Raw genomic sequence first — 15900 nt, 5'->3', positions numbered from 1 at the left:
TTTTGTAGTTGCTTCATTAAATTTTCTCTGTTTGCAGAGTCAAATGCCTGCTTGAAATCAAGAAGCACAGATAAAGAGGTTTCTTCTTATTCCAATATTTTTCTGCAGTGATGTTTAGCGTGAATATTTGGTCTATTGTTAATCTGTCTGTTCTTCCCCTGTTGTTTCTTCATATGTTTTAAGTATCCTATTTTGTAAGATCCTTATACATATTTTATATATATGGTTTAAAAGGGTAATGAGTCTATAATTCTGACATGTTCTTTATCTCCTTTTTTGTGTATAGGTACTATTATTCCACTTTTCCAATCTTCTGGTATATCACCTGTAAATAAAATTAGATTAAACAATCGTGCAAGGTGTTTTAACATTGCATCGCCTCTGAATTTCTATAGATTTGCTTGGATACCATCATTTCCAGGTGCCTTGTCATTCTTCATTTGACTAATTGCTTTCTGAACTTCTTTTGTTATCGTGAGTGCTTTTTCTCTTCTGTTATCTAAGGCAAGAGCATTTTTTCCTTCCCCTTTGAACAGGGTTTGGTAATATTCTTTGCATATTTTTTTTAATTTCTTGCGTGTTTCCTGTTTTTATACTATTTTTATTTTTCATCATCAGTGTTTTCGGGATGTATGTTTTAGAGAGTTCTTTTATAACCCGGTAAGTTGTTTTAGAGTTGTGATGTTTATTTGCCTCTTCGCACCTTTGCTTTGGCTTCCAACCACTTTATTTTAGCAGCCTTACATAGGTTGTTTATATTTTTCCCTTTTTTCTTGACTATTTTCTTTGTTTAGGAGGTTTTTCATTTGTCTTTTTTCCATCCATGCATCTAAAATTTCTGCTGTAATCCAAGGATTATTTGGTTGTGGTTTTGTTCCCAAGGTTTCTAAGGCGTCATCTTTAGTTATTTGTTTAGTTTTCTCCCATATATTTTCCACAGATGATGAATAATTTATATCTTTTAATTTTTCTTGTAATGTTTTCCCATAAATTTCCTTTATTTTGTCTTCTTCAAATTGTGATATATTTAATGTTGCTGTATTGTTCTTTGGCTTTGTATTTTTAAATTTCCTTTTAATTGTTGCTGCTAGCAGTTCATGGTTGATGTCAAAATCTGTACTTCTAAGAGTTTTAACATTTTGAATGGGTGATTTCCAGTTGTTATTTATTAAAATGTAGTCGATACAGTTTTTTGTATTTCCATCTGGTGATGTCCATGTATACTTATGGTGAGATCTGTGTTAGAACAGTTTGTTGGTGATGAATAGTTTATTTTCTTTGCAGAAGTTCAAGAGTTCTTCTCCTCACTCATTTCTATTTCCTATCCCAAAGTTTCCTAATACGTCGCTGAAATCTGTCGAAAAGCCTCCAACTTTTGCATTAGTCTCCCATTATTTTTTAAAATATCTTTTTTATTTGTCTTATCTATGGTTTTGTGTAGGTCTGAATAGAAGACAGCTGTCTCTGTATCATCATGCGAGGAGTCTAGGGCATATACCTGGATTCTTTTTATGAAGATTCCTTTTTCTTTACCTTTTATTCTTAAACATCATTCTTGAGCTGTGTGGGTGAATTTCTATTATTGAATTTAATAGATATTTCTTTACTATGAAAGCAACTCCTCTGTGTATGTTGGCTTTTCTCCCTGAGTAAAATATTCTTCCTTCTATCATATCCAGTGTTCCTTCTCTGTCCAATGTGTCTGACATTCTGACATTCCTACGATATCCCATTTGATCTTTTTCAATTCTTCTACCAATTTTATTTTCCCCAGCTTGTAAAGCGATCTTACATTTAGCGGTGAGAAATACATTTGAGTTTTGGCTGACCATATAGCTTTCTTCACAGCTATTCTGCATGGTATAAAAACAGCTGCATCGGTTACCCCGGATGTGGTAGCATGACTGTTTATCTTACAATGACTGAGATCCATAGGGTTTAAGGCAGATAATGCAGCTGGCTTGCCATTCCTCTGCTGCATAGTCCACAATTTAGATGGGACCAGTATCTTGGAAGAGTGACAGACTTCCACTGTTTCTGAAGATAGATCCTCCATCTTCACCTGTAATCCAGGCAGGGGGCCCATCCCAGGTACTGTTGGCCAGAGCCAGCCAAGCCCGGGGGTTTTTTTACATGAGGTATGCTCCTCCTTTCTCATCCGGACTTGGGACCAGCAGTGACTGAGTTCATTATCAACTCCAACAATGCATCAATTTCAACTCCTAAAAATTTGTTAAGAACAATTTCTCCACTGATCAAACTCGGTTGGAACTCTTCCCAAGATTGCTCGATGTCTTGTAGTAGTTCATCCCTCTCGTCGCTGTTATTTAGCGTATTAGCAAAACCTACTTTGGCGAAACGATTCTTAATCGATGTTTCCACTTTCACCAACTCTGATATGCACATCCTCAAATCTGTAACAGAATTTATAGGTTGATTGGTTTCTATTCTCTGTATAATTCTTTTCAGTATGTGCCTTTGGTAGTGCATTTTCAAATTCTTGGTCCATTGGCTGCAGTTTAGATGAGGTACTCGGAGGGAAGAAAACAAGCTACGCACTTGGTAAGTTTCGAAATTACCAAGTGAAGGTGGGCAGGGCAGTTTTCGACAACCAACACAATTTTTCTATTTTCTTTCATCATTGTTTCTTTCAAAATTTAAAATCCACTGTTCAAAATTTCACTTGTCTCCAAAATTTTTGTTTTACTTGTAGTCCAACTATAATGACTTGACTCCTTTGAAACATCAGGAGCATTTACTTTTGCCTATTACCAAAAACTTCAGTTTTTCATTACCAGCCATATTTGCTCCAACCAAGACTGTAATTCTTTCCTTGCTATTTTTACCACCTAAATGTTTATTACCTTTAAAAGTCAGTGTCTTGTTCAGCAAACATTTAAAATATAGACCTGTTTCATCGACATTGAATGTCTTTGGGCTCATAGTCCGCCATAATTTTTTTCAAAACTGTTTCTTTCCAATGGATACAGTCTTCTTCAATTACAACTCCACTTTCACTAGAAATAACTTTTTCGAGTAAGCCATGCAATTTTTAAATTTCTCCAGCCAATCAGAACTGGCTTGGAATGTTTTATCCCTCAGAAAAGATGCACACTCCATAGCCTTTTCTTTTATTAACGGCCCTGATATTGGCACGTTTTGGTCTCGAATAAGCTTCATCACAAAATTGCTTCATCATCTTCATAAATGCATAATTTCACATGCTTCTGACTGGGTCCCATTTCATAACAAAGTTTGCAAATCGAAACACAATTTTTCAGAATGGTTAACACACTACTGGCAAGAATACCAATTTTTAAAACAAGTTATTTTTCTTTTTTTAATGCTGTAATCAACACTATTAAGCACTTTCACTTTTTCACACTACTCTCAAGGATTTCCTCTTAGACACTGTAAGATTACTTGCACAGCAGCTAAAACAAAGCTGATTTAGGGACCACTTGTATCTACCATGCAAACAGAGACAGGTGAAATGTAGTGAAAGTGTGGATGACCAATTCCTTCGAAACAACAGATGAATTTCTGGGATAAAGGAAAATCACTCTCTCCTAATTCTCTAATAGGATGCTTACAGTAGAAAACAGGTTGACCAGAATCAGTGTCGGCATCGGGAATATGCCTTAATGTTTTCCAATGGCTGTAGACACATAGATAGCAGTTGACCATCGTGACTTCTCAGTACAGTAGTCTATTGGTTTTATTTCTTCTTTTTAGCCATTGCTGACCCGCTGCTGGGAAAAGGTCTCTCCCAAAACCTTCCATCTTTTTCTGTCCCGTTCCGTAGTTGGCCAGTTTCCTCCTGCAGGGTTTTACAGGCACCACTAAATTGTAGAATGTTTTAGTTCTTAATTCATGGAATTAATCCCTTTAGCTCTTAAAAGCTAAAGGGAATAATTCTTAATCCTTTTAGCTCTTAATTTATGCTTTCTTCTGCATCGGCTTTATTGCCTAAAGGCCAGAGGGCAAACAATGCGTACTCAGGTCTCTGAAATCAGCTCATTATATGGAAACTTTTTTTCATTGTAATGACCAGGAGGAAATCAAAAATGTTTGCTACATAGAAAAATTTGCTATATGAAAGTTTGATTAAGAGAGGTTCGACTGTATTTTTATTTTTTCTACAATTTTTTTTATGGTTAATTTTGTTTTTATACTTCAGGAATTTATAAAAATTTCGAAATGGAATGATATCAATTTCTGGGCTGTAAAGCAAGCTGTTACAAAATCTCACAAAATAATTCATAAGCAAATGAAGTGTTATGAGGTAAGAATCAACAAAAATAATCTTAGTTATATAACTATTTAACATTTTTCATAGTTACTGTCTTATTAAATTTTTCAAATATTCTTATTATCTTGAAGCTTTCTGAAGTGTTTTTGTGTGAATTTTTTTTTTTTTTTTTTTTTTGTGAAATGAATTTGGTTTTTTGAAAATATGACTTGAATATCCCTTAAAAGAATATTTGCACTTCAAGCATATTGAATCTGGAGAACTCACTGGAAGCCTAAGACTTTGATGGATAGTTCAATCAATATTTCCAGAATTTCATAAAATCATAATCATTCTGTTGCAGACATCTTATTGACCAACTTCAGTTTCAATATCTAGCACTGGAAAAAAAATTATCTGGACTGCTAACTTTTAGAAATCAGAAACCAGAAAAATTTTAATATAGTATGCTGTGAAAGCAAAAAGTTTAATGTTATAAATGATTACTTATTTTCCCACAGTCAACTAACGAGCTGGCTGAAGGCAAATTTCTATACATAAATTTCTATTCCAACATCAGTCCCTTAATAACATTTCCAAATACATTACAAAACAAATACTGTACAATCCTATTACAACGTGTATCTTGGGGTGCACAAATCATTTTGTTGTACAAAAATTTCATTCTCATGAATATTGTGGAAAATAATTTAAAAAGAATTCTTAAACTGTGTAACAAAAAAAAAAACAAAAAACAAAACAAAAAAAAAAAAAAAATATATATATATATATATAATAACCTATAAGAAAATAAAGGGAAACAGAGTAGAGTGAAAAAGAAATCAAATTGGTATTATGGACCAGGAACACTGTTTAGGCAAATGAACCCTATGACCATAATGTATAAATTGCAATATAATGAAAGTTCTTTATATATTTTTTCGAGGCTGTTACTATCGAAGCTATGGTACCGTAGATTTGATAGTAACAGCCTCCAAAAAATATAACTATACTAACAGGAGGTAGTATAGTTATAGAAAAAGTGAAAAGTATAATAATAAAGGACAAAAAAATACATTTTAAACATAAGATAGAAATATATACACGTATTGTTGGTGCCTCCGAAGCCAGGTGGGAAGGAGCAGCAGTGAATACCACACGCTTCTTGATTAGACCGGGGTTCGAGCTCGTCACCACCAAATATGGAGGATGCGGAAAGGTCAGGGAATGACCACCGCATATTCCGGAGCAATATGACCTTAGTTGCTAATGCTCCTAAAAACCAAACAACACATATTGTCACATATGAGGATATATAAAGCAGGTATATAATTTACAGTTGACACAACAGAGGAACAAAAGAAAAATATACGGACAAATATTTACAGCCAAACAATTAAATTAAAACAAAACTATTAATATAAGAATGAACCTGGAGTTGCAAGCAGCACAAAATAGTCATAAGTAGCATGTGGTACAAGTATATAATATTAAGACAATGACTAGTGTCGATTTTATTATCCACTAATAAAATTTAATACTGAATACTGTATAATGGCTTCTCTTCATACAAGAAATCTACTACTGCACTCTTACGAAAAACACAAAATTAATGCACCTGAACCAGAACTATACCTAGGAAATCAACCAATATCTGTTTCTTAGGTATTATTCTGCAGTCCCTCCCCAGCCATTTGCTTGCCAATGTCTGGGGAGGGTCTGCAGAGATTTGAAATAATGTGGTTTTATATCTGTATACCAAAATTTTATGTTTTGTTGGTTTTTTTTTTTTTTTTTTTTATGTTCATACAGTTGCAGACTATTTACACCAGATATACACAACAATTATTACTCTCATCTCCTGCAACTCGTGAGACAGGTGCAGTGGGTGTCATTCAGAGGGAAGGAATTTCTTTATGCTCTACTCCTTGTTTCCCATACGTCTCTTACTCCATTCACACTTGGAATTAATAAATATGGCACATCTAAAGAGTGATTATTTCTTTTAAACTCAGAAGAGTTTTCCTTACCTTGCAGCACACATGAAGAGGGCCACAAGATGCACCAAGCTACTGAGACATCCACTATGGGAACCACTGCAGTCCCTTTTATCAGTACTATTTATACAGGAACTTCCCGACTTATGTAATACTTGACTTACGGAAATTTGACGTTATGTAAGTTTTTGCCGGCATAATGCTCCTGGACATCGTACTCATCTAGATGATTTCAATTCAAACGTGAGAGTCATATTTCTACTGCCAACACGATTTCACTCATCCAACCTATGGATCAGGGTGTTATTTTGAATTTAAAAGCATACTATTTATGCACAACATTTGCTCAGGCATTGTCTGCAGTAGACAGTGAGAAAAATTTTACCTTAAGAGACTTTTGGAAATCTTACAAATACTGTATTTACCACGCCATCTTAAGAATTAATAAGGGCTGGGCGGAAATTACTAAAAGTTGTTTAAATGGCGCATAGAAGAATATATGCCCACGGCACGTAAAAGGCTTCGAAGGGTTTGAAAAAGATGAATCATATGAAGAGATTACAGATAAGATTGTAAAGGTTGCAGAGCTACTTAAGTTGGCGGTTGTTGCCAAAGACGTGGAGGAGTTAATAGAGGAAGAAGAGAAGGAATTATCTAACAAAGAACTTACAAACTTGCAGGCAGTGATAGTGAAAGAAGAAAATGCTGACAAAGCTCAAGATGAACCAAATGAGGAACCGAGACGCTTCATCACCAGAGAGATGGCAATGGCATTTCAGGAAATTGCATCGGCAATAGCGAGGTTTGAGAAATGGATCCTGACAGCAAATGATTCTTAAAAGTTAACAGAGAAGTGAATGATATGCTTGCTTGCTACAAAATATCTACGATGAAAAGAAAAACACCACCATCCAGTCATCCATTAATATGTTCTTTAGTAAGGTTGAGCTGCATACTTCTCAGCTGAAGATGTCGATTCTGGCAATGATTCTTGAGAGGTAAAACTTACTGACATTATGCCTGTCTCCTCTCTTTTTTTGTAATTTTATAATTTTTAAATTTTTTAAATTGTACGCTTTTGTAACTTTTCCTGCACATGAAATAAGAAATTGAATAAATACAATAAATAATTCTATTTACATGTTCATCGAACATGTGAATAGAATTATTTGTTTCAATTAATCAATTCAATGAGCACAGTTGCAAGTGCTGCACAAGCATGGGGGAAATTCCGACTTATGTAAAATCCGACTTACACAGGGTTCTGCAGAATGTAACAATTACTTAAGTCGGGGAGTTCCTGTACTGTGGTACCATCTTTGTGTATATTTTCATGTATTTGATGAACATTGACATTTTTTTTTTTGGACTTGATTTTGTAATGCTTTGAAAATTAGTGCATTTCGCAGTATCAAATGAATGAGTGATTCAAGAGGATAGTCAACATTTTGTGCCTATATATGTATACCTTGTTCCATTACCTTCTTCTTACACTTTTTTTTTTTTCTTATGTTTTTCACTTTATCATCATTTATATGTTATTTAAATGGAAAATGAAATTTCCTGTAATATTTTTTATATCTTTCATTTCTGTAGGTATTGCTTTTCCCCTGTTTTCTCTAGCCCCTTAGCCCTGTCAACTGTGGTTTTACAAAATGCAATACTTTTCAGGAATGTATTCCCTCATAATTGGTAAAGGGTACTTAACAAACAACTTTCTGAGTCACATAAAGCATAAAGAATGCTCTGCCTTAAGATGCTAAATATCTTTAGCATCATCTCTGCTTTGACCTTGAGAACTGATTAATACACCTTACTCCACCTGTACTGAATCCTCATCTGTTCCAACTTAGATTCTGGCACTCCAGTCTATGACTCCATTAGGATTTTGTGCTGACTCTGTGCCTCCTGCAGTGCTATCCCTAGGGTTATTCTATTTGCCTCTAGGATAGCCCTAGAAACCATCTTCCCGTCCATAGCCTATATATAGAGGCAAATAAGTTTGCTGTATCTTAGATAGAAAATGCTATCTCACTCTCATCACTGGGGAAACACTCCTGGGAAAACCTGAATAATTACCAGTGACATGTATAACATTCATCAGTCAGTTTTTATTTTCTTCAGTTATACTTCAGTTAAGATGCTAAGAAAAGCAGCAAGGATTTCTTTACTTGTATAAACTCTAAAAGGAAGGGAATGAATCTGATTGGTCCACTTGACATCAATGGTTCGACTGTTGATGATCCTGCTCAGATAGCAAACAAACTGAATGAGTATTTTGCATCTACATCCACACATGAGGAATTATTAAGGTTTGAAAATGGCCGAAGGTTATCAAATTGTAGCAGGGTACTTAATAATTTTGTAATAACTGAGATCAAAGTGGAGGAGAAATTGTTGAAGTTAAACATAAGAAAAGCACCTTGGGTGGATGGATCTATCCAGTTATATTAAAGGAGGCGGCAAAGCAACTAAGCAAACCCTTAGCCACAATTATGAGAGCATCCTTGGACTCAGGGGAGGTTCCCACGGACTGGAGATGTGCAAATGTATCCCCAATTCACAAAGGGGCATACGAGTAATTACAGACCAGTTAGTATAACTTCTGTTCCGGGTAAAATAATGGAGTCACTGGTTAAAGATGCATTGCAGGATCATCTAGACAAGACTTCAGCAATAATTCAGACACACCATGGGTTTGTTAAGGGAAAGTCTTGTCTGACAAATTTGATTGGTTATTATGATGTGGTTACAAAGGAATTGGATGCAAAAAAATAATTTTGATATCATATATTTGGATTTCAGGAAAGCTTTTGACACTGTTGCGCATGGAAGACTATTGTACAAATTGGAGCAGAATGGTATTAAGGGTAAGTTGCTACAATGGATAAAAGGATGGTTAAGTGGGAGAAGACAGAGGGTGGTAATCAATGGGTGCTGCTCTTCGTGGACTAATGTTATTAGTGGACTCCCACAGGGTTCGGTGTTGGGTCTACTGTTGTTTTGTATATTTATCAATGATATCGATGAAGGTATATCAGGCTTAGTGTCGAAGTTTGCAGATGATAGAAAGGTTGGCAGGGTTGTTAATGACAGTAATGGCAGTGTGCTACTGCAACAGGATCTAGATAATTTGGGCAGATGGGCTAAGAAGTGGCAACTGAAGTTTAACCTTGACAAATGCAAACAACTGCATATGGGTAGAAGTAACCCGAGAGAAAAGTACCAACTGTGTGGTACTACACTTAAGGTGATAGAAAATGAAAAATACCTGGGAGTAATTGTGCAGTCAGATATGAAGTTTTCTGAACAATGCAGACAGGCTGCCAGGGCAGGTCATGGGGGTTCTGTCCATGATACAAATATATAGGAATTTTGCTAGCAGGGAAAAGGAGGTGATTGTCCCTCTGTATAAGGCAATGGTCAGGCCACGCCTTGAGTACTGCATACAGGTCTGGAGGCCTCATTTTAGGAAGGATGTAGATTTGCTTGAGCGTGTACAGAGAAGGGTAACAAGATTGGTGAGGGGAATGAAGGGATCCTCTTACCAAGAGAGGCTTAAGTTCTGCAAATTGCAGTGGCTGGAGACTAGGCACCTGCGCAGTGATCTGATTGAGGTGTATAAGGCCTTGAATGGGTTGAGCATGCTGAATTCTGATGGGATCCTTCCACATGTTCAGATTACGAACCTAAGGGGACATAAATTCAAATTAAGAAAAGACAGATGTAGAATAGATGTGCGGAAATTTTCCTTTACCCAGCGGGTGGTTAATTGCTGGAACAAACTTCCATCTGTCGTTGTGGAAGTTGATAGGTTGAATAAATTTAAGGAGGAACTGGACAGGCATTTGGAGGGAATGGTGTGATTTTTTTTTTTTTTTTTGGCTGATGCTGCATAAGCTTGCTTTCTTGCATCACATGCTGCTACTACTACTACTTAGCTGACAGTTTAAGTTTGATACTCCTGTCAATTTCATTAATTTGTCCTCTTTTTTTTTTTTTTTTTCTTTTTTTCTTTTTTTTACTTTTTTCCAGTATTCACCTAGTAAAACTTGTAAATAATAATTGAGCTGCTTATATAATGTTTTCAAACTCCCACTGCTCTCCCCCTTCAACCAGAGAAATATCAGTCGCAGGTTAACTCCATGGCATGCTCTCTCTCTCTCTCTCTCTCTCTCTCTCTCTCTCTCCACACACACACACACACACACACACACACACACACACACGATTAGGATTATTGGAAAGGCCTACCTGATAAATTCTTTTTTTATCAAGGCTAACAAAATTCCAAATACTTTCTCTTTTATCTCCAGCTCATTGCAACACAGATCCTCTTTTCATCTGTCTCTTATGCCAAAAAGTACAGCTACTTTGTATCCTTAAAAAACATTATCTTCCTCCAGCAAATATAGTCTAGTTTTCAATTTTCTGGTGGCAAAAGCATCTACTCTGAGAATATTCATCTAATATCCTTCTTTTAAAATCAAATTTATGTTTTTATTTTACATTCTTTTTTTTTTCTTTCTTTTTTTTTTTTTAGTATAACCTGAATAACTAATAATATTAGCCACCTCTTATTATCATTGTTGGAACATGTTTAGTGCTTAGTAGCTTCTGGAACAAAGGCTAGCTCTAACAGACAGTAACGTATGTGCAGGGAAGGTAAAATGAAAAGAATTATACTCATAAAATATAAATACACTTTATTAATTAATCAACATAGAAATTAACCAAAACTTGAAATACTGCAGGACATATTATTAAGTTATATTTCACAAATTTATCCCACAAACAAACAAAAAGAAAAAAGGAAAAACAGATAAATACACAAGACCTTAATTTCTTAATTATTACTACCCATGACCCATGATCAGCCTTCAACTTGAGCAGAGAACACCCACTCACATAGCTAAGTTATTGGTATTTGAATGAGAATATATGTGGCTGTTTCGCTTAACCTCTGGATCTCTGGTATTTGAAGGAGGGGAACTTAAATATCATTGTAATACAGGGTGTCTGGGCTAGAGGTATCCAAAAATACATAAATATATCTTAGCATATATAAGGTGTATTAAAATAATTTTTTTGTTATTATACAGAGTAACTCACCAAGTTTTTATGAAGGTTAGTAAAGTTCAGTGTGGGCACCTTTTGTAGCTCAACAGATGTTTAAAACAATACTCGTGCTCTTACTGTTTTCCAGCATCTGAGGCATTATTAGAGCAACTTTTTCAACGATACGCTGTTTCGTGACTCCATTGAACATAAAGCCCCATGCAAAAAGCATGGGACTTTATTTAAGACTGTGGTACTAGAAAAAGGTTCGGGATTTGGACAGTTTGAAACAGCTTATCGTTGAAGCAGTTGCTTTAATAATGCCTCAGATACTGGAAAACACTTGGCAAGAGCTCGAGTGTTGTTTTGACATCTGTCAAGCTACAAAAGGTGCCCACATTGAACTTTACTAACCTTCATAAAAACTTGGTGAGTTACTCTGTGTAATAACAAAAAAAATTATTTTAATACACCTTATAGATGCCGAGATATATGTGGGTGCCTCCATAGCCAGGTGGGAAGGAGCAGCAGTGCGTAGCAGACGCTTCTTGATTAGACCGGGGTTCGAGCCCGTCACCACCGCATATCCTGGAGCAATATGGCCTTAAGTTGCTAATGCTCCTAAAAACCAAACAATCAACAACAACAAGATATATGTATGTATTTTTGGATACCTCTGGCCCGAACACCCTGTATTAACAATCCTAAGTTTCATATTTGGCCAAATCCACATTCAACTGCCCAACATCAATTTCATCTTCAGTAAACATCTGAAAATTCTCCACAGGTATGAGTTTAATGTCATATTATCACTCTCTTCAGGAAATGTGCCTCGACAGTGTGTATCTAAACAAATTTAAATGATCAAGGTTCACAGCAGACATCCTCTGCTCTAATGACTTCTGCATCTGTGCCTCCCATCCATGTTCCCTCATAAATGCAGCAAAAGGTTGCAAATCTGAAAAATCCTTCATTTCTTCCTCGGATTTCCAAAGTTTCAGCTTTGGGTCATTCACTCTCCAGTTACTACAGAAATACCTCCACCTTTAAAACTTAAGCTTAAGTTTAATTTGTTTAAATACCCAAAAATCAAAGCCATGTAAGACATTCTCAAGCAAGTAGTCATCTTGGAGGTTTTAGAGTTTTCTCATCTCTATCTTCTGTGAAGAAGAAGAAAAAAATTCTTCTCTCCACAGTGCAAAATATGTGGTTTTAAAGTTCACTAAACATCTTGCTTATTTTATTATTATTAATAGTGACAAATGATGTAAGAAAGCAAGCTTATACAGCATCAGCAAAAAAAAAAAAAAAAAAAAACTACTACCCAACTCATTTGTCCATTTGCTCTAATAATTTTTCTAATGCTTCCTTAAATTTATTCTGACAATCAATTTCTCTCTGGCCATAAGCAAATTTTTGCATCTAACATGCAGCCATCCTTTTTCAATTTAAATATATGTTCCCTTATGTGATTACATAGCAGATTTCATATAAACATTAACAATTACTAGGAATTATACTTATGAATTAAAAAAAAAATATTGCAGAACAGGACATTTGGCTTTCAGTTGCAGTTACTGGGTTGGAGGCAGGCTGCTGTTTTTATTTCTATTCATTTTATCGGATATCTGACTCCTGTAGGCTTCAGATTTAAGTAACCTTTAAACATTTGAGTCAAGTTTCCTTGTAGATGCCTTGTTTACAAGCACTGCAATTTACAGAATTGAAGTCTTCTTTCATGTAGAAATATCCTTTTGTGTCCTGATTCCAACATATTCACATTCCAAAAGGTTGACATTCTTCGTACAGTGAGGCTTCCAGACCTGTATGCAGTACTCAAGATGTTGCTTCCTTATGCAACAGGATAATTATCTCCTTTCCCCTGCTGGCAAAGTTCTTGTATATCATTGACAGAGCCCAGTGGGCTTTCCCAACAGACCATAAAATTAACCCTAGGTCTCTTTCATTCTCCTCCACCTAATTAGTATGTTATTCTGGAATTAGTGCTGCCCATATGAGTGCCTTACATGTACTAATGTTAAATATCAGTTGCAACTTCTCAGCCCATCTGCCTAATTTATCTAGGTTTTGCTGTGGTAGAATACTTTGGTTCCTGTTAATATACACCCTGCCAACCGTTGTATCATCCACAAACCTAGAAAGTAAGCTTGATATATCTTCATCAATATCTTTGATAAATATATAAAATATTGAGGGCACAACAGTGAACCCTAGGGGCATTACTAATTTGTGCTCCAGTTTGTACAGCAGTCTGTAATGTGGAACAGTATTAAAAGTTATATTGAAATCTAAGTATATGATGTCAACATTATTTTTTGCATTCTGTTCCTTTTGTGCATCATAGTAGCTAATCAGATTGTTCAGACAAAATATCCCCTTAACAAGTCTGTCCTATGGTTTTCACATTATGTATTGCTGTCAAGATGATCCTGCAGTACTTTCTTAATCCTGACTCTGTTATTTTCCTTGGAACAGAAGTCAAGCTGACGGGTCTGGAATTACTTCACTATATGATTCTTCTTTCTGAATAGGAGAGACATTTGCATGTGTGCAAATTCAGAGGAACCTCCCCTGCATCCAAGGATGCTCTCATAATTATGGCTCAAGGTTTGCTTAACTGTTTTCTGCTTCTTTTTAAATAAAATCGATATTTTTCATCAGTCCCTGATTTTCTTTTAGCTTCATTTATTTCTCTTCCACTTTCTTCTCGGTTATGACGGAATCATTCCCACATAACTTGGTATGCTTCTTGTATTTCCATCTCTAAAAGCTTCTTCACGCATGAATGTATAAATGTAGATGTAGAATATTTATTGTTTAACAGCAGTTTTACCAAAATCATCAATAATTTTTCCATTCAATATCCATTGGACCAGTGTGGTTCATCCCTTTCCTTCTAGTTTTTTTTTTTTTTTTTTATGTGAACCCCAAACACGAGAGGTATTAGAACCTATAGTACTTAGTACCGTGCTTGGGTTTGAGATTTAGAAGACGAAAGAAGATATTTGTTGACATTGGACTTGAACTTCTGTGGATTATAATTTTCTGGAAATACGTATGAAGGAAGGTTGTTCCAGAAAACGGCAGTTGAATGAATAAATGAGGAAGATGAAAAGTTGGTTCTGTGGGTTTGAAGTTGGACAGTAAATGGATGTTGGCTAGTGGCGGCACATGTTCGGACTGTTTTGAAAGAGAGAGCAGGAATTATAGAAGCCAATTCAGAAGAACAGTGCCCATGGAAGTATCTGTAGAAGAGGCATGCAGCAGAAACATTGTGTCTATGATCTGTTAGAGATGAATCATTAATTAACCTAACTGCCCTCTTCTGAATGGAATCAAGAAGCCTGAGAGAGGTTTTGGGGGTACCACCCCAGATGTGGGAACAATATTCCATGGCAGGGCGGATTTGCGATTTATACAGAGTGAGCAGCTGTTTGGAAGAAAAGTAACGCCGAGAGCGAAAGAGAAAACCAAGTTTTTTAGATGCAGAGGAAGCAATATTTGTAATGTGCTTGTGCCAAGAGAGATTAGAAGTCAGGGTAAACCCCAAAAGAGATATATCATTTTGCCTAGAAATCAGAGTGTCACTAAAGATAAGCAGAGGAGCAGAAGAATCCTTTTTGCGAGATATAAAACAAGAATGAGTTTTAGAAGGGATGAAATCAACTAAGTTGTCTTTGCCCCACTGGAGAATTACCTGAAGATCGGCATTTAAGGAATTGGTAGCAGATTTTCGAGAAGTTGAAGCTGATTGAGCAGGACAAGGTTTCTCAAAATGGAAAGTTGAATGCAATGTACTATCATCGGAAAAACTATGGATAGGATTTCCAGTCAATGGAAGAAGGTCATTGATATACAAGAGGAAAAGAGTGGGGGAAAGAACTGAACCTTGGGGAACACCGGCATTAGTGGAGAAGTTAGAAGACAGAGAGCCATCTACCATCACCCTCAGTGAGCGATCAGAGAGAAAACTGGATAACCAATTACTAAAAACAGTTGGCAAACCATAAGATGGAAGCTTGTTTAGAAGACCTTTATGCCAAACACAATCAAAAGCCTTTGAGATGTCAGGAGCAGCTACTTGTGTTTCACTGAACCTTTCCATACGAATTGGTCCATAAATGGGTGACATAAGCCAGAATATCTCCAGTGGATTGACACTGACGGAATCCATACTGGTGATCGTTGATCAGACGGAAGGTTTCTAGGTAGTTTAAGAGTTGGCGGTTAATTGATTTCTCCATTACTTTAGAAAGAGTAGAAGTAATTGCAATGGGACGATAATTGGATGGGAGGGATTTGTCACCCTTTTTAGGAACTGGCTGGATATCAGCAAATTTCCAAGCAGAAGGAAAAACACCTTTGGAATAAGAAAGTGAAAAAAGGCGGCAAAGAATAGGAGTAAGTTCAGGAGCACAGGTTTTGGGAACAAGTGGAGAAATACCATCGGGACCTGGAGCTTTCTTAGCATCAAGATTCATCAAAATCCTTCTGATATCCTTTTGACGGAAGACCACAGGAGGCATCGAATGGAGCGTGTTGGGAATGGTGGGAGGTGTTTTACCAAGATCATTAATACATGAGCTGGAAGAA

The 15900-nt window shown here is 36.0% G+C and overlaps 1 protein-coding gene across 1 annotated transcript in view; it reads left to right on the top strand.

The window, feature by feature from the left end:
* LOC150081532 (midasin) overlaps positions 1-15900 on the top strand; it is a 1449634-nt gene that overhangs the window by 1213064 nt on the left and 220670 nt on the right. The window contains exon 72 of the mRNA XM_090380238.1: positions 4181-4285. Coding sequence (XP_090236364.1) covers positions 4181-4285 — 105 coding nt within the window. The remainder of the gene's footprint in view (positions 1-4180; positions 4286-15900) is intronic.

This window comes from Mastigoproctus giganteus, chromosome 8 (genome assembly GCF_048544385.1).
Source record: "Mastigoproctus giganteus isolate SK-2022 chromosome 8, ASM4854438v1, whole genome shotgun sequence".
Taxonomy (NCBI): domain Eukaryota; kingdom Metazoa; phylum Arthropoda; class Arachnida; order Uropygi; family Thelyphonidae; genus Mastigoproctus; species Mastigoproctus giganteus.
The sequence above is the reverse complement of the archived record's forward strand: the minus strand, read 5'-3'. Positions and strand labels throughout refer to the sequence as shown.